Source organism: Toxorhynchites rutilus, chromosome 3 (assembly GCF_029784135.1).
Source record: "Toxorhynchites rutilus septentrionalis strain SRP chromosome 3, ASM2978413v1, whole genome shotgun sequence".
Taxonomy (NCBI): Eukaryota; Metazoa; Arthropoda; class Insecta; order Diptera; family Culicidae; genus Toxorhynchites; species Toxorhynchites rutilus.
The window spans coordinates 133,839,270-133,858,709 of NC_073746.1; the positions used below are offsets into that span (position 1 = coordinate 133,839,270).

The 19,440-nt window shown below is 38.6% G+C and overlaps 1 protein-coding gene across 1 annotated transcript; it reads left to right on the top strand.

Moving 5' to 3' along the window:
- The first annotated feature begins 2,344 nt into the window (after positions 1 to 2,344).
- LOC129778520 (kelch-like protein 10) lies at positions 2,345 to 4,573 on the top strand. Its single transcript, XM_055785461.1, has 3 exons — positions 2,345 to 3,330; positions 3,395 to 4,177; positions 4,242 to 4,573. Exons 1-3 carry the CDS (start codon positions 2,494 to 2,496, stop codon positions 4,488 to 4,490), a joined length of 1,869 nt encoding a protein of 622 aa, XP_055641436.1. The 5' UTR covers positions 2,345 to 2,493; the 3' UTR covers positions 4,491 to 4,573.
- Positions 4,574 to 19,440: the final 14,867 nt, after the last annotated feature.

The following is a 19,440-nucleotide window of genomic DNA, read 5'->3' on the forward strand; positions in this document are numbered from 1 at the left end:
GCAGCAGTTTCTGTCGTTACATTTTACCATCTGCAAAAATTCCTGGGATGCTCTTACGTGACGAGCAAACCTCTCGACTTAAGGGAAGGCCCTACTCTGGAAGGTCGGAAAATAACGGATTTTCGTGAAACAGAGTAATTTTTGATACTCCAACACAAATAACGAAATTCGAATTTTTCACTGTTATCAATTAAAAGTAAGCAACTGAATATAATTCATGGAAGTATAAAAAGCTATAAAACAACATAAAAACGTATTAATCGATTGGGGTTTCATTGGAGTAAGAATCAGAACATAGCATAACTGCATGCTCGAAACAAATATATTTTTTACATTTCATGCAGTTGTTGCGTATTTTTGGGTCTTTTATCGAAGAGAAGAATGTATAACGACCTTCTAGATAACTACCAGATGATAAATGTTCTGGAATATGAAGTTTGCATATTTCTAATATTCTTTGTCTCTGTATTTTTGGTAAACTAGAAATTAATGCCTTTTTAGATGGGGCCTAAAAAGATGATATAAAAAGATTTCTAGGAACTTCCTTTTCTTTTTCTTGTTTTCTTGTCGATAATGTCCATTGTAAAAAAATATCCCCGAAACTGTAACTGTTAAAAATTATCATAAGCCACCGATTAGTTTATAGTTTACTGTTTACTATTCTTCCACAAGTAAAATTCTTTCACAAGTGTATATGTATAACCATTATATTTAGCGCGTAACTATACGAAAGTCAAACATTTATATTTTGCTTTTGAACGTATGAATCTAACGGCGAATATATCGACGAATAGTTTATATATGGATCCGTTCAATCCAGTTACAAAAGCGACTGAAATCAAATAAGAATAGTCCGGTAATGATCGTATGCATTATATGCAATAAATATTCCACGCCACTAACATTAACATTAACATTAACAACATTAGAATATGAAAAAAGGCACTTGACCAAAAAAGTTACTCCTATACTCGCGTCGGTGTGTCAGACCGAAAGTGTTAAAACAGTGGCACACGTCCCTTTGTACCAACACATCCGATACGCTAAACGATGACGAACGACGAATAACGAAGCTAGAGAGAATCGCAAAGTCGTAGTGTTGATATTTTCTGAGAAATGAACGAATTATTGTTTTCTCTGTCTGACAGACCAATGCGCGAGTATAGGAGTGTTAATAATTATTAAAAATTACTACCAAGATTCGGAGTCGCTGGTTGGAACTTTAAAAGGGCTTACTCCCATTTTCGGTCGTAATAATCGTCCCAGCCGACAGGTTATGCATAGTTTATTGACCCAATTCAAGTCTACATTTTTGCTGTTGGATGTTCGCGTGCCAACGAGAAGCCGCACTGCGCGAAGCAACGAAATTATCGCAGCCGCCAGTGAATCCACCCGAAATGACCCAAATCAGTCGATTGCACGGCGTTCTCAAGAATTGGGCATCTCTTATACCTCATTGTGTCGTATTTTTTTAAAAGATCTTGGGCTACATCCTTACAATATAAAATTAATTCGGAAACTAAACCCACTTGACTCCGCCGAAACTTTTCCGAATCTTGAAGAAAATGATGATTTTCATCACAAAATCATCTTGAGCTATGAGGCTCATTTCCGGCTAAATAGCTTTGTCAATAAGCAAAAGATGCGTTATTGGTCAGATGCAAACCCACAGGTGCTTCAAGAAACACAATTGCATTCACAAAAAAAATACTGTTTGGTGTGGTTCTCATGTCGGACAATTGATTAAATCGTATTTCTTCGTCGATGAAAACGACCGCGATGGTAACATGTCAATGGAGAGCGCTATCGCGACATGTTGGAAGTCTATTTCTGGTCAGAATTGGAAGATCTCAACATCAATGATCACATCAAAGATTTCAACAACAATGAAGTTGGACTACAACCAGAATAAATTTGAATTCAATATCTTGAAAAACCTGTGTTTTATTGACAAAAGGTTGAACCGTTAGTTTGTTGTATACCAAATTAACAAATTTGATATGCACAACTTGCACAACAGTATAACAATTTCGATAATACTGAAAATAATGGAAAAATGTATTTTCACTTTTGAACGCGTTTCATTTTCTTCCATCCGGTTGTTCACGTTGAAGGACCCGAAAGAAAAAATGCATCCACAAATAAAAAGAGAAAAAATGTATTCTGATGAATTAATAAAAAAAAATCGTTCATTTATTATCGGGAGAGAAGCAACGCTATAATCAAACGGAAGTCATTCTAAATTCCGTTGTCAATATTCCTCACAAAACCGCTCTTCAACATTTGCAATAAAACCATCAAGCAACCATTACTTTTTTCGCACATTTTACAACAAAGAAGCTGACAGAAGTGACACACCGTTTACTGTTCAGTTTCAGTTCCTTTTTAATTTATTTTTTATAAAGTTTTGGCCAAACCGCAACAAGCAGCGCGTCGAGTGAAATTAGAGCCATTTAGGGAAGAACGAAATCAAACGAAACAAACGTAGAAAACATGGAATCCTGCGAGCCGATGAACGACCCCCAGGAGGGAGCTTCCTCCTCGATGCCCCAGCGCTGTATCAGTTACGTGGCGATGAAGGCCCTGGACGAGATGCGACTCAGCGACACACTGTGCGACGCCACCATCACCCAGGGTGATTTCACCTTCCGGGTGCATCGGGCGATTCTGAGTTCCTGCAGCGACTACTTTCGGACGCTGTTCACGACGGCGGTTCCGAGTGAGAAGGACCACATTTCGATAGCGGGCATCCGGGGGATCATCATGGGGCGGGTGATCAAGTATGCCTATCTGCGGGAGTGCGAGGTATCGGAGGGGGATATGTTTGAAATGTACGCCGCAGCGGACTATCTCGGGATGGGAGGGCTCCAGGAGCGGATCATAGAGTTCATCAAGAGTGTCCTGCGAACGCACAACTGCATTGTGATAATGATGTACGGTAGACAGCGTGGGTGCACGCAGTTGTATGATTACGCGAGAAATTACGTGCTGAAGAACTTCGTGGAGGTCGCCCGAAGGTGTCACGATCTGGTGAACTTGGACGTGGATGATCTGTATGGCATACTGAGCGATGAGCTGCTCAACGTGAAAGATGAGGAGCCGGTGTGGGAGTGTTGCGTTCGGTGGATCGATATGGATCCGCCAAACAGGGCGAAACATGTGGCGCGACTGATGAGAGCCGTTCGGTTGGGTTTGCTGAGAACTCAATACTTTCTGGAGCGGGTCAAGGAAAATCCCTACGTGACATACTATGACGAGTCCAAGCCAATCATCATCGAAACGCTGACGTTCCTTTACGATCTGGATATGGTTAACACCAAACGGAGTAAGGTAATAGCAATTGATTGCGATATTGGGTGGGGGTTCTTGGTCTAACCGACGTCGCTTCCCATAGGTTAAAACTCCTTCCCTGGCATTACCCCGACTACCGTATGACATAATATTCACCTTCGGTGGATGGAGTGAAGGTCTGCCGCAATCCATCATTGAAACCTATGACACGCGCGCCGACAGATGGGTGAAAATCTTTACCCAGAGTCGAACTGAGCCGCGGGCCTATTACGGGGCTGCGGTGATTGGGAGTAACGTTTACTTCATCGGAGGCTACGATGGAGTGGAACACTTCAACACCTGTCGGCGGTTCGATACGGTTGGGAAGGAGTGGATGGAAATCGCCCCGATGCATTGCCGGCGGTGCTACGTGAGTGTGGTTGAGCTCGATGGGCTTATCTACGCCATGGGAGGATACGATGGGCACAATCGCCAAAATACGGTCGAAGCGTACAATCCAAGGACTAACCAATGGACCATGGTTGCCCCGATGTCCCAACTACGATCGGATGCCGATGCATGCACTCTCGAAGGGAAGATTTACATCACCGGTGGCTTCAATGGGCAGGAATGTATGAACTCGGCGGAGGTTTACGATCCACACGAAAACACCTGGACGCGTCTGCCGAACATGCTGAACCGCAGATCCGGAGTTTCCTGTATCGCACACAAGGGAACCGTGAACGTGATTGGAGGTTTTAACGGCCTGATTCGAATGAACAGCTGTGAGCGGTATGACCCGACTAGCCAACGATGGCAAGCTTTCAAGGAAATGTATCACCAGCGCAGCAACTTTGGACTGGAGGTAATCGACGATATGATATTCGCCATAGGCGGCTACGATGGGGTATGTTTGCTGATGGCCTTGACTTCCAATCCAGATTAGATATTAGCGTTTACAACCATTTCAGGTTAGTGCCATCTCGAACACCGAGTGTTACGCGCTGGAAACAAACGAATGGCTGGAGGCTACCGATCTCAACCTGATGCGGTCCGCCTTCAAAGCCGTCATCATATCGGGTCTCCCGAACATCCGCGATTACATACACAAGGATCGTGACAGTCTCATGGCCGAACGGAGACAGAGGATGTCCAGTGCGGAGCGCGAAGGGGGTTTCGACGCGTCCGAGTCAGCGAGTACTATGAACGAAGTCGACTGAAATTGCTTTTGCTGCGAGTACTCCAAATTATTGCAATGAACGAAAAAATTAAAGCCTGTGGGAAATACAAAGAAACATCGTACGAGACCTGAGAAGGGTCCTTGTTTGAAGAAACTCTACTCGAAACGGTGGCAGGCTTCCCAGCAAACATTAAGTCGTATGAATAGCTATAATTGGAGGCGATATACATAAAACCAAGACACATTTGTATGATATATGATGCATATAACTAGCATATACACAGAAAAGTGGAGGCGATATACGTATATGCCATATTTTGTACGCATATAAAGCCGTATATAACGATATGCGATGCTTTTTGGACTGATATGTGATTTGATCCGACAATGTTACCACTCAATCCATCGATGACATGGAAAATCGTATTTTTGCATTTTATACGATTTTAGATATACATGATCGATATTTTGATTGATATTTTATGCGATTGAGATTTGATACGAATTTATATGTAACTTATCATGTGCGAAGTTATACGATTTAATGTTTGCTGGGTTAGGCACATATTTTAACGATATAGAAATCTTGGTATCCGACAAAAAAAACGAAAATACTAATAATGGTTGAAACATACTTGATGGTTTCAACCGATATAAATGCATTCGATGTATCCTGCTTTACAATGGTAAATCGCTTGTCGCGGTCTGTTCATCGTGAAGACGTATCTATGGTGGGGGTAAAACGGACATTAACATCTTCTTAACAGAAGAACTTCAATTATATCTTTGGATACTCATGTTTCCCAAGACCTTGATGCAGTTTCTTGCAATTCAATATACTTTTTTTCTACCTAATTGGCCAAATATTTTACAAAAAAGTGTTTTTCAATGTTTTTTACGAAAAGTGAAACTTTTTTTTCGATGCGGGTAATATGGACATATAGTGGGGGTAATGTGGACAGGTTTGTTATATATGAAGCGTAGAGGTTTATCGATCGCGAGAGGAATAATTTTATTCAACCAAGGTCTAAACTCATCATGAATGTCCGTTAAATGATGAAAAAATCGAATTAATCAAACTAGAAATGATATCGTGCTTTTCAGCAGTATAAACGGACAGTTTTTTGGTTCCAGTCAGATTTTGAACAGTCCAGATTTGGTGATTTGATTTCCGTTTATAGACGCAGGGCATTCCTTAGAAATGGATAAAACAGACTTTTCTCAGTCTATCTCACTCCCACTGGCAACTGTCCGTTTTACACCACCAGTACAATTATTTCCACTTAAAAATGACTTTGCTTTTCCGTACATACCTAATATCGTTTCTCTGTTAGCTCACAAACTGAAATATAACCATCAGCGAATTGAATTTTGATATTAAACCGCTCAAAATGCTTAATATCGAAGCAGCTAAAAATACATCCACACATGGAATCATGTATGATTTTCGGTTTTTGTTTCCCGTCTTCACTTTTGATCGGCATTCAATGCCATAGGGTGGCTTCAATGATATAGAATAAGATGTAGAAGGTGTTTTCATTAACCGAAATCTGAAATTCAAAATGAAACTATATCAATCAACCACCTGTCCATATTATCCGTATTACCCACGGTTCCCCTACATTTAGAACCTTCTGAAATTTTAAATCTATATTGTCTCCGTATGGCAATTGAGGCGCTCAAAATGAAAGGGATGTAAGTGACATCATCGATTTCACTACATCGACTCTCTTTTTTTTTGTTCATAACATAGCTGCTAACACATTCCCAGCTGTATTTGACAATGTGGAAGGTAGGTCAGAACCTCATCTATCGGATTCTATAGCAAACTCAAATTGAAACGTTTTCGCAGTTGAGTTATTAACTGAGGAGAAAGTAGATGAACAGAAATCAAGATCCCGTAACTTTTTTTTTATCCCTTTTGTTTATTTTAGGCTCATTAGTATTTTAGCTGTAACAGAGCCGAATTTTAATCGTGTACATGTCACATATTTATCATATCTTTAATTAGCACATTACACAATTGCCATTTTTCGGCGTTAGAGTTTTTCTCTTCTATACCATTGCATATGGTACACATTCACACAGTAGCCATTTAGGCGTAAAAGTTTTCTATCTGTTCTTCCATTATCCAGTTAGACCGGACAGCGGAGACAGTTGATTGATCATTGTTGAGTTATTTATAGAACAGCCGATGTTTCTTGCAAAGCAGAGCAGTTGTATGGATGAATCGATCTTATTTCGACCGTGGATCGATCTCCATCGCTGATGATTGTTGCGTGGACGTAGTTATTCTGTAACAACACAAAGATGGTCAATGAGGGCCCTGAGTTTTCAACTCATGATCGATCGCTTACTAAACGAACGCGCAACCAATGTGGCTACGGAGACCCCCATCCAGTAGTCACTTACAACCCTTTTCTTCTGAGCCCCTCAATTGGTTTCTAGCTGTAAAAGTCAGAAGTTACAAAATATCTGGAATCTACGCAGGAATATACCATTCGACTAGTAGTAGTGATAAGGAATTTTCAGAATTTCTGGAAGATTTGAGGCTAAAACACACGGTTAAAAAAAGAATCCCGGTTCATGAAGACCCTGGTTCTTTAAGGAGCCCCGGCTATTTTTAAAAACCACCGTTGATCCTACGCTTGTTCTGACGAAGCGTGGCCTGCGGCAGTGCAGGAGAAGTATACACTGCGTTTCACAACTATAGGACCACTAATTTTTTTTCTGAGTATCGGTGGAATTGAAGTATATAGTGTAGGATATAATAACTGTCTTCGTTTATAAGCCTGGCCATTTGAACTTTATTGTTGTGTTCAGGTGCGAAACATTGGTGGACAAAAAGTGGATGCCTAAATAGAATTGACGGATCGCTCAACTTTTCGGTGCTTCGATGCCTTGTTTGTTACGTTCTCACTATGCCTCGCTCCTCGGCAAGTTGAGCGATTTTTCCTGAATATAATCAGCACAAAATTAGCTTTAAAATCGGCTCAGCAACGATACGAAGAACGCTATTTTGAGATCAAAGGATTTGGTCAAACATCGTGGTGGTAGCTCGAATTTTTTTCAAAAATGGTAGTATGCAATCTAGATTGAAAAAAAAATATGTACTGGCTCTTCCAACTTTAAATTCCAAAAGTAAATTGAAATAAAACACACTTAGAATTCGAATTTCGATGAAACTTTTATTTCACATTAAAGTTTGGTTTATGCCATTATGTATTTCACACATATCATTTAAATGTCCACCTAGGGCTTCCTCGCACACCTTGATCCGGAACAGGTAATTTTCGATGACTTTTCGACATATATATGATATGACATATAGGGCGGTATCTCGGTCATAACTTCACGAATGTTGTCTTTCAAATGTTCAAGAGTTTGCGGAGAGTTGGCATAGACACGGTCTTTCGCATAACCCCACAAAAAAAAATTTAGCGGGTTCAAATCGCATGATCTGGACGGCCAATTGACATCACCAAAACGCGAAATTATGCGTCCCTCAAATTTCGTTCGCAATATGGCCATATTCGGTCGTGTTGTGTGGCACGTGGCACCGTCCTGCTGAAACCACATGTCATCCGTATCCATATCTTCAATTTGTGGCAAATAAAAATCGGTTAACATGCAGCCATAGCGCTCACCATTCACAGTTACCCTCTCGCCGTCCTCATTTTCAAAGAAATACGGCCCGATGACTCCACCAGACCATAATGCGCACCAAACAGTGACTTTTGGCGGATGCAATGGCCTCTCAACAATCACGTGTGGATTTTCTGAGCCCCATATACTGAAATTTTGGGTGTTCACATAGCCACCAAGCTCGAAATGTGCCTCATCGCTGAAGAAAATTTGATGCGAAAATTGTTGTTCGTTCACCCAATCGACGTATGCCCGACGCATCCCATGGTCACCACGCTCTAATTTTTGTACCAGTTGGACTTTATATGGATGTAGGTGCAAGTCCAAATGCAAAATTCGCCACAATGATGTGTTTGACAAGCCCAATTGCTGAGCACGTGGAATCGAAACATTCGGGTCATCCTCCACGCTGGCAGCAACAGCAGCAAAATTTTCGGCCGAACGCACATTACGATGATGTATAGGTTTCACAATATCCGCTACGGATCCAGTTTGTTCGAATTTACGCACTACATTAGCGATTGTGTGCTCTGTAGGCCGTCCATGACGACCAAAATCCATCCGTAATGCTCGAAAAACATTTTCCGGTTTTTCATCATTTTTATAGTATAATTTAACAAAATTAACACGTTGTGCGATGCTAAAACGATCCATATTGTAAAATGGCAGACATTCAACTAACGATATGACGCTTTGGTTGACAGCTATGTCAAACGGTTGTCAGCGCAGGGCTGTATACTTTCGGAAGCCCGAAATGGAAAACCCTGTATAAGCATCATCGAATACGCGAAGGACTTGCAAATGTAAATGTCGTATTTGTAGTAAATAAATGAGTTTTCTTTGAACGCTAGGAAATTATTATTTTCTCTACAACGAATATTTTCGATTGTACAGATTCTTGGAAAAAAGTACAGATGAGTAAGATTTTTGACCACTCTGGAATTTTCGTTTTTTTTATTGTTTCGCGCCTGAACACAACAATAATGTTCAAATGGCCAGTCATATAAATGAAGATAGTTATTATTTCAAAGAAGGTTCGCTTATTGAATTCAGTTTAATGTGTCGATCATCTAAATCGGTTCAGTAGTTCAAATGTTACGAATTTTTGCGAAAAGTCATTTTTGGATAAAGGGGGAATAATTATCTTTCGAACCACCGTTTAACTTTATACTTCAACTACACGATATACTGAACTCAACCGACTTCTTGCATATCTCTGGAAACTCATAAAAAATGAGTGGTTCTATAGTTGTGAAACGCAGTGTATGTTTCCCATTCTAAATTGCATAACAGCAAAGAAACATATCGAAGACATCGACACTGAATCTGACGCAATGATTTACATATAGAGGTGGAGCAGTAGGCGAAGTGTATCTGTATTGACAAGCAAAATATCGTGTCGTAATTATTTGCATTCAACGTGGAATGTATACGGAAGAAACAAAACAATGTTGAAAGTACTCACGGTTGCATGATAATTTGAGCCAAAATTCTCATGAAATCATTCAACTGGTTGTTTTCTAACAGATGACATTAATATCGTGGCTTATTTCGATTATTCATGTGGTTCAAAAGTCCAGAGAGCAGTCGTATGTTTAGTTCTCGAAAGCAGTAACATTTTCGGTGAAATTTTGATTAATTGGCGATTATTATCTCACAACATACACACCGACACTGAGAGCCTTTGAAACATCAACTTCGTAACGATAAAATAATGAAACTTCGTTTGTTTCTATGAACGCGGGGGAGTGAAAAATGGCACATGGAAATATCACTTTTATCCGTCTTTGTCGAAGTGATTTCACAAATATTCACTCCATGCTATCACATTAGCCTCATATTCAGCGGGAGCTCTACGAAAATGTACGATTTTAATTGATAAATTACTTCCTGTAAATAGCATTTTTACATGGATGCGATGGGCAATCAAAGATAAACACAACGACTGACGTCACTATTTGCGAAATAGTTATGGCAGCGCATGCTATGTCGCTCGAAACTCGACCATCTTCATTATCTTTTTTCCAGGACATTGAATCTGACGGTAATAAGGAAAGTGATTTCAAAATGGCATAAAAATTCAACGTAATTTTTCACGTCAAGTCAAGGTGTCGCTTATATCAATAAAACGGTATTAAAGGGTGTACCGTTTAAAATCCGCTCACATTGGGAAAATTAATTGGAGTGTTGAGAACAAAATACGGTCGCAAAGAGTCGTGCTCGGAAGATGTCCGACCAGAAGTTAACGAAACTATACTGCGTAATGGATAACGAGTCATATGCGAAGGCGGAATTCAACCAAATTCCAAGAAACCTGTATGTGACTGCCAAGGATAAGTTGGATGTTCCCGAGAATCTCTGAACACAGAAGATGTCGAAGTGCGTCAAGAAATTCTTTATTGGCAAGCAATTTGCACAAGGAAAGCGGAGTACACCTTTCTCAACCGCAAGCACCATGAAAGGACAGGTGTATTTGGAAGAGTGTCTCCAAAAGCGACTTCTCCCTCTCCTGAAGACTCACGACGGTCCGCCGATTTTCTGGCCGGATTTTGCGCCGCCAATGTCACAAAAAAACACAACCATACACCCAAACTAGCGTTGGTAGAAAACATTTCATCTTTGGCAGAAATGAGGCCATTCCGTGTGCTAGAGAGTCAAATGCGCAAATAATGAGCTATTTTGAAAGCTTAAAAATGGTTTGAATGTATGCGTGCAGACATCTCTTTCTGTTTTCTTTTCTCATTTCATTTGGGATTGTGCCAAACAAGAAGTCCATACGACGTCAATGGAGATCGAGCCAAGGCCGGCCGGAATGCAAAGTTATTTTGCACGACCACGCTATCCACATGGCTAATGATGCTTCGGCAGTTGTTCAGCAAATACGTGATATTGCACCTGATTATATAATGAAGTTAGAAAGTGTTTTCTAAGAGTAAAAAAGGAGCGCATGAAGGAGAACAATATCTATCTCGGTCTGGGCCGTATATGTGGCAAGGTATGCGGAAAGCTTATTTGTCGTTTGTTTCGCTCGCTCGTATTAATCTTATATTGCTGTACCATGTATATTATACAAATGCTTACCAGTATTTGCGAGCCATAACTTTTTCTGTTATGTTATGTCTCATTTAAGGTGAAGGTGGAAGCTAGCCATTGTAGTAGTATAGGTAAACCCATGTGTAAAAATGGGGTAATAGTGTTTGTGAGAGAAGAGCAAAGCACATGTAAATAGATCAATTCACTTATCAGCCTCATTGACACGATTCTTTGAATATGTTTGAAAAAATAACAATTCAATAATGAAGATAAATGTATGAACGATATGTTCCGATGAACGATTGCAAAAAAAAATATATATATAGAAGGTGCATTTGCATATGAAGTAAAATTCTGATTATACGCGAGCGTAACATGAGCAAATTTATAACACATGTGAATTGGGGCTCTTTTGATATTAACAAGTTCTTCCGCATAGTAACTCGAAGCTGTTAATTCCTCAATATTTTCCTTCGTTGGTCGTATTGTTTTCACATATTCGCGTTGGAGAGCCTTAACCATTCTCTTCGTTGGCCGAGACATTTTGATTGAATGTAATACTTTTCCGTTTATTGTTTTTGAAAGCATAGGCAACCGTGGCAGTGTTCCGAGCTCTGCAATACAATTTTCTTACCCAATGTTAAAGTTGCTAAAACTTACATTATAGACCCATTAAACGTAAAAATAATGATTGTATTGATATCAACACAATTTTATTCTATTGATTTTCATGACATAAAACGCTATGACTCAGGAATAACATTTTATTGAGTTGTTTTGATAGCTGTTTCGATGATGTTGTCTGGCATCAGTGCCGAAAAAATAACGATGCTTTCACCAATACAAACAAAACCATTGCTGAAGATTGAAAAATGAAAATTTAACTTTCAGAGCACTTGCTTGAGTTTTCCCACGTTTTTCACTATACAGTGCGACAGCAGATGAAAATTTAATATCTTGTGAGTAATCGATTAGAGTTTGTTTGATACTACTTGATGGGAAGAGTGCGAAAACGATCATTTTCTTCACACTGTTTCGCAAAGTTATTGATTTTCGGGTGAGGGGTGAGGGAGGGAGATGAAAGAAATGAGCGCCGTTGTGGCAGCCATTTGTGGCTAGCTTCCACCTTCACCTTAATGTCATAAATCGGGATGACAAAACATGAGCTAAAAATCAATTTTGGGTGTAGCCATTCAATTCCTCTCACGACACGTGTGATCCGAATACTCAGCTGTGATACACACTCATTTGTTTTTGACATTTGACCCAATGATGGTTTGTTCCAATACCTGTCACTGCCGATCGCACTGTTTACAACTTTTTCTAACGAGAGTGAAGGTTGTGGTGAATGATGAGTGGCCAGACAGCTCCAACCATTTTTGACACTCACGATGGTTATTTCGATTTATATTTCGAATTATATTATATTATACGATTAATATGCCTCGAGCATACAAACTGCCGCTCTGCTTCGTAGTTAGGAATAAGCATGCTGAGTGATATCAAATTTCAAATATCTTCACATAACACGAAAATGGTTCTTAACATGTTATCGCAACATTTTGATGGTCTGATATATGTATACAGCCATCCCATGCCAAACCGATATAGTGGTTCTTAGATTTCCATGAAAAGTGATACTTTTGCTCTTTATCGCAAAACATTAGACCCGTATTTTTAATTTTTTTTTATTAGGGTGCCTATTTCCATTTTAGGATGGTCCGAAAAATCATTTTTTTCTATTTTTCCCCTAAAATGACTTTTTTTTTAATTCATAACTTTTGAACCACTGAACCAATTTAGATGATCGGTATATCGAATTAAAGGCAATGAGCTAGCTTTTATGAAAAAATATTGAACTTGCAAAAGCAATGGATTTTATTTTCGTATTTATTGATTGTAACGTTTTTTATTGTTTTCATGGCTTTGGACTAGAGGACACCATATTTTTTGAAAATATTTTTTGTGGAAAGCTAAGGGTTTTTTATACAATACATCTCGATATCGAATATGCTATTTTTTCATTTTTGAGATATGATTTTCTAAAGTTAACCGGTGGTTCGAAAGATAATTATTCCCCCTTTATCCAAAAATGACTATTCGCAAAAATTCGTAACATTTGAACTACTGAACCGATTTAGATGATCGACACATTAAACTGAATTCAATAAGTGAACCTTCTTTGAAAAAATATCACACTTGCGGGAAGATTGGATTCTAGTCGCACAGGACTTTAAACCTTTTTTTTTCAAAATGAAGATGAATATCCACTGAATATCCTGTTCGCAAAGAATGAACACAAAGAAGCGAATGTTGTGAATATCGAAACACCAAAACATTCAACTAGACTATATTACCAATGTACGAAAAGATCCTAGAAATCGTTGTGACAAATCAACTATTGGAACATGTAGGGGAACAGGGTGTAAAACGCGCCGTCGAGGTAAAACGCACCCTCTTGAAATATCATGGAGAATGAGATAATTGGCAGGATTTTCCGATGCTCTTAATTTCATTTGTTATCGTAAATATTACTGAATATATGCTAGCACAAAAGCACCTCATCTTGCTTTAAAATATAGCAATGCATGAAAAACTGCCTGATTTAATTAATTTAAACTTCAGCCGCTTCTGCCATAACATTTTTGAAGTATTATAAGACTAATTTGATTTATGGAAACATCATAACTCAAATATTACTAAAGCTATCGAATGAGTTTGAATCAACAAATGTTAAAAGTTCAATTCATATTTGCAATGCGATTTTCTCAATCAAGTTAAGATGAGGCAAATCAACCCACTACGAAGAGCTAGTTTACTGTCAGTATTACCAAATAACACAGAATTTTTTCTCTAATTGTAGTGTACATATAACCGTTTTCTCATACCTGTTCTTGTATCATGTAATAAAAACTGGAACGAACAAAATTATTACAATGTTTCGCATTACTAAAATCCATACTAAACCTTAGAAGCACAATAAAAACTAATACTTTAAATACCGAAAGCCTGCCGAAACTTTCATGTACAGCGGCACGTAGAGATATTTTTGTGAACAGCGGCACGTAATAATACATTTGTAAACATAAAATTTTGAAAAGAAAATTCTTCGGAGTCTCTGGTTCGACAACAAAAAAGGCTCGAAAATACGAGAGCATCTGACGTTCCTAGCAGGTGAGAAACTTATCCGAAGTTAGGTATATTTCGACAACGGGTCGAAAGTCGCCCTATTTGCTTAAGGTGGGCATTTTACCCCCAGTTACCCCAACGGAAAATGGGATACTGGTAGATGAACAGTCGGGGTTGCGAAAAATCACTCTCTTGGAAAGGCTCTTAAAGTCTGCTTCATTTAATATTGGAACAAATTCTTTTGCTCATTGTGGCGCTCCTAGTGGACGGATTTGGAAACTTTTTTCACCCACGTGTCGGGAAATTCATTACCTTTCACCATGTATTTATGTCATAACACCAAACGATAGCATTTTGTAAACAACCGCCATGGAAGCCGAACGGAGAGATGAAATTGTGCACAGTTTTCTTGAAAATCCATTGTTGTCGGCATCTAAGCTAGCTAAACAGCTTAAAATGCCCAGAAATACCGTATGGCGTGTTATCAAGCAGTACAAGGAAACATTGACGACGGCTCGGAAGCCGCATTCGAAGCGTCGGAGTGGAACTGTCGACCGGAAACTGCGTGGGAAAGTCATCAAGACCGTCAAGAGGAATCCCAATCTTTCAGACCGCGATTTGGCCAATAAGTTCCAGGCCGCTCACAGTACGGTGCGACGAATTCGTCTCCGGGAAGGAATAAGGTCATTCCGAGCCAGCAAACATCCACATCGGACGCTGAAGCAGAACAATGTGGCCAGAATCCGTGCTCGAAAGCTGTACGACCAAGTGCTGACCAAGTTCGACGGATGTATTCTGATGGACGATGAGACCTACGTGAAGGCGGACTTTGGGCAAATCCCAGGTCAAAAATTTTATTTGGCGACGGCTCGGGGGGATGTACCTGCAAAATTTAAGTTCGTGTTTGCGGATAAACTCGCCCGCAAGTACATGATTTGGCAGGGTATATGCAGTTGTGGACAGAAAACCAAAGTCTTTCTCACTGACAAGACAATGACATCAGAAGTCTACAAAAAAGAGTGCCTACAGAAACGGATTCTGCCGTTTATTCGTGCCCACGACCGTCCAGTAATGTTTTGGCCGGACCTCGCAAGCTGCCATTACAGCAAAACGGTAATGGAATGGTACGCAACGAACGGGGTCAGCGTAATACCGAAGGACCTCAACCCCCCAAACTGCCCCCAGTTCCGGCCGATAGAGAAACACTGGGCAATCACGAAGCGGAGGCTTAAGGCAAAGGGAAAACTTGTTAGGAACATGACTCAAATGAAGAACTGGTGGAATCAAATCGCCAAAACGGTGGACGAAAAGGGTGTGCGCCGCCTAATGTGCCGTATTACGGGAAAAGTACGAGAATTTCTTCGAAACAGCAATGAATAATTTTTTAAATTTTTTTTTATGATAGAGTAAAGAAAATGCTACATTTGTATGAAAAACAAATTATGAATTCGTTAATAAATGACTGAACTACACGCAATTGTTTGTGTTCCAATATTAAATGAAGCAGACTTTAGTTTGTTGCTTTTAAAATGGAAATGGGCTATATAGGGGAAGCAAGTTATATTGACCGTATTTATTGATTTAAAAGGGCTTTCGAGACAGTAGACCGGGGTAAGTTTATACGACAGCTTTCCAGTTATGAGGTAACTGGACCTGTATTGAAGTGGTTTGAAAGCTACTTTAGAGGGCGAATACAAATCAGTTTAGTCGGTCACCGGTGACTGACACTGATTGTTCGTTTAGGTCGCGTCAGTAACCGGTGACTGTCAGTATAACATATGAGGACAATAGTGAATAATATAAGCATATTTGCTCATGAACATTCCATTCGTACAGAAATACCTTCCACTACGATAAGGAACGATGGTCCTAATACGTTTAAAAATGTCCATTCAATCGCTATAAAACCGTGACACTCAACATGAGTAAAAATGAAATCGACATCTTTTCTACATCTCTCTCTTTGTTCCATCACCGGTAGTCAAATACAAGTGGATGGGATCGGTTAATCGAAGTGGTACTTAGGTAAAAAAATACCTTCGAATTTTCAAACGGATTTTATTTTAAATGTTGATTCCAACGAGAAACTACCCAACCCAAATTATCAGCCGTCAAAGTTTGAGTTTTTGATAACCGAAAAATCACCCAAAAGGGTGTGTACATGAAATCTGGGCTTTCAGAAAAAATGATTCCAAATAAATTTAAATACATGAAACGTCGAGTACGTTGGGAGATTTTCGAGGATAAAAAAATCAACACTTTGGGCGCTTTGAGGCACCCCTCAATCATGTCCAATTGAGCTGAAATTTTGCACAGGTCATTTTTTTGGGCCAATAAATAAAATGTACATGATTGGTTCTTTAATTTCGATGATGTTTTTTTCCAAACATTAATCCCCACTCTAATGTACAGCCATTCCATGCCAAATCGATATAGTGGTTCTTATTCGAGAGCCCATTTACATTTAGAGTGGACCGAAAATACAACTTTTCCCCTTTTTCCGAAAATGACCTTTTCAAAAATCCCTAACTTTTGAACTACTGACTCGATTCTGATGAAATTGAATTGTGATTTCGTATTTATTGATTGTATTTGTGTTTTGTGTGAATTCGGGAAAAGATTTTTTTTTTTAAGAAGTCCAGCTTCAATTTGATATGTCGATCATCTGAATCGGTCCAGTAGTGCAAAAAATTATAAATTTTCGAAAAAGAGACATTTTTGGAAAAAGAAGGAGAAATTATTTTTCGGTCCATTGATAAACTTTGAAAAATCATAATTGAAGAACGAAAATAACCCGATTCTGGCATTTGGATATGTTATGTAAAAAAAATCTTAGCTTTCAAGAAGAAATATAAAAAATATAGCGCTCTTAGTCCCGACACCAACTATAAAGAACAAATACAATCCATAATAAAGAAAAATAAATCCAAAATTTCTGCGAATGGAATGACTAACTTATTGTCTTTAATTTGATATATCAATCATCTGAATCGTTTCAATGGTTCAAAACTTACGAATTTTTGAAAAAAGTAGTGAAAAAAAAAATCATTTTTCGGACCACCCTAAAATGGAAATAGGCACCCCCACAAAAAAGTAAAAAAATACGGGTCCAATATTTTTCGGTCAGGATAAAAACTACGTGCAAGCTTATTGAAGAGTCGAAAGGGTCTGGCCGTGTAAGGGAGTAAAAAGTGCCTCCGAACCAAATCACCAGCTGTATGGCAAATATTGTATAGGATACTAGCTGACCCGTCAAACTTCGTCTCGCCCAAAATTTATTTTTCGTTATCACATCCACGTTTTCTTTCCACTTTCGAACGAGGATCAATTTCGTTAGAGCAAAAATCAAATAGACTAATAACGCTTGTCAACATGTATTTGTAGAACATATGCGAATTGAATTTTTCGAACTTTTCCATTTTTTTTATAGAGTTTTCCGAAAATTTTCAATTGTCATGTTTGGTTGAAATATGTGTATTATTTCAATTTGCTTGATTATTTCTCGAGTTATGCAGATGTTTGGGTTTTTTTTTGTATGGCAGTCACCCCTTAGAGAGAGGGGAGGTGTGTCTATTCACCATAGAAACATTTATTGCACCCTAAAACCTTCACATGCCGAGAATGCCAAAATGTTTTATTTAGTACCTTATACAATATTTTCATACAGCTGGTGATTTGGTTTGAGGGCACGTTTTACTCCCTTACCCAGCCAGACCCTTGGGAAACATAAAAAAAAATTGTTTCGCGCAACACTGAAAAAAAAAATCTGAAAAAAATCACACATCTAAAGTCGTAGGAACACATTTAATGAATTAGAGTGCTACTGAATCTCTAAATCCAAAAAAAAATTCAAGATTTCAATATTTTTTTTAGTACATCAATTTTTGATTTTTATTTTTATTATTATTTAGTGAGATGCACATCCAGTATTTTTTTCAAATTTTTATCTCGAAGCTTTTGATGATGGCGTGAAATTAAAGAAAAAGTACGTTTTTCACTATAGATCCTATTTTTTTTTTTTTTTATCCAAAATATATATTTTTATTAAGGCTCATATGGCGTCAACCTGACGGGGCCGGGAGTTCAATATTTCGACAATGTTTGCCTTATAACTATGTTAGTAATATGTAACCGATTACTCGCGGTTGGCTCGAGGTTAGTATTACAAATGTTTTCGTAATTGTGATGTTGCTGTCTTCAATGATCTGTACCTGTGCCCGACACGGGATACTTCCTATTGGGATGCAGCTGACCATTAATCAGCAACGCCCCCTAGTCTGTACCCCATATCTAGCGTGGTGCGTCTTCTCGAGGAATCCAGGATAGAATAGTCACTAGCCGGCGCAATCATCAGCTCGTGTAGAGTTGTCATGAGCGACTATAGATCCTATATTAAACTCCATAGGGGTTCAAATAAATCGCCAAAATTTCTCATTTCATATATGGGGGTACATTTTACTCCCATACCCGGCCAGGCCCTTCATCCGTAAAAACGGAGCAGACTATTTAGAAAAAATGATTTTATCACCTCTCTCCTATCTTAACCTCCTTTTTTCAGCTCAACTAAACTATCCTAAACATCGAATAACATGCTCAATATATCATCTAAGCGTTCAATCCTCAGCTGCGCTTGCATTGCTCGAACAGATTTTTTTTTATTTTTCGAAGATTTCGGAAATCAGACGAAAGACGAACAAAGACAAAAAAAAATTATTGATCACAATTAATAATGAATATGGAGTGGACATGTCATCGTCAGTATTAAAGTCAACAAAGTTTTTTTTATTAACAATGTATCATGTATTTAATCGTTTTTAGATTTTCTTACCTTATATATTACGTTAGTCATTACTTTGTAGCTGTCGCTTCGCCATTATTATTAAACCTGCTTAGACTTCTTATCATAACTTGTTAATACAGTTAACAAATAAATTTTCTATATTTATTATTGACACTTCATTTGCCTCACATAGTGTTTTGCTCATTTTTCATCGATCTGCTGCGGAAAATTAATGCATATATTTTATCGTAATTTACATATTTCCATGGTTTGATTTGCATCATTCTTATGTGCAAGTGTTCTCGGTCAGCAGTTATTTTTTTTTTTATAATAAAACCCATTTGCTGTTTTACCGGGCAGCCAGTCAGCAAAATAATTGTAATAAATTAACCATATTTAATTA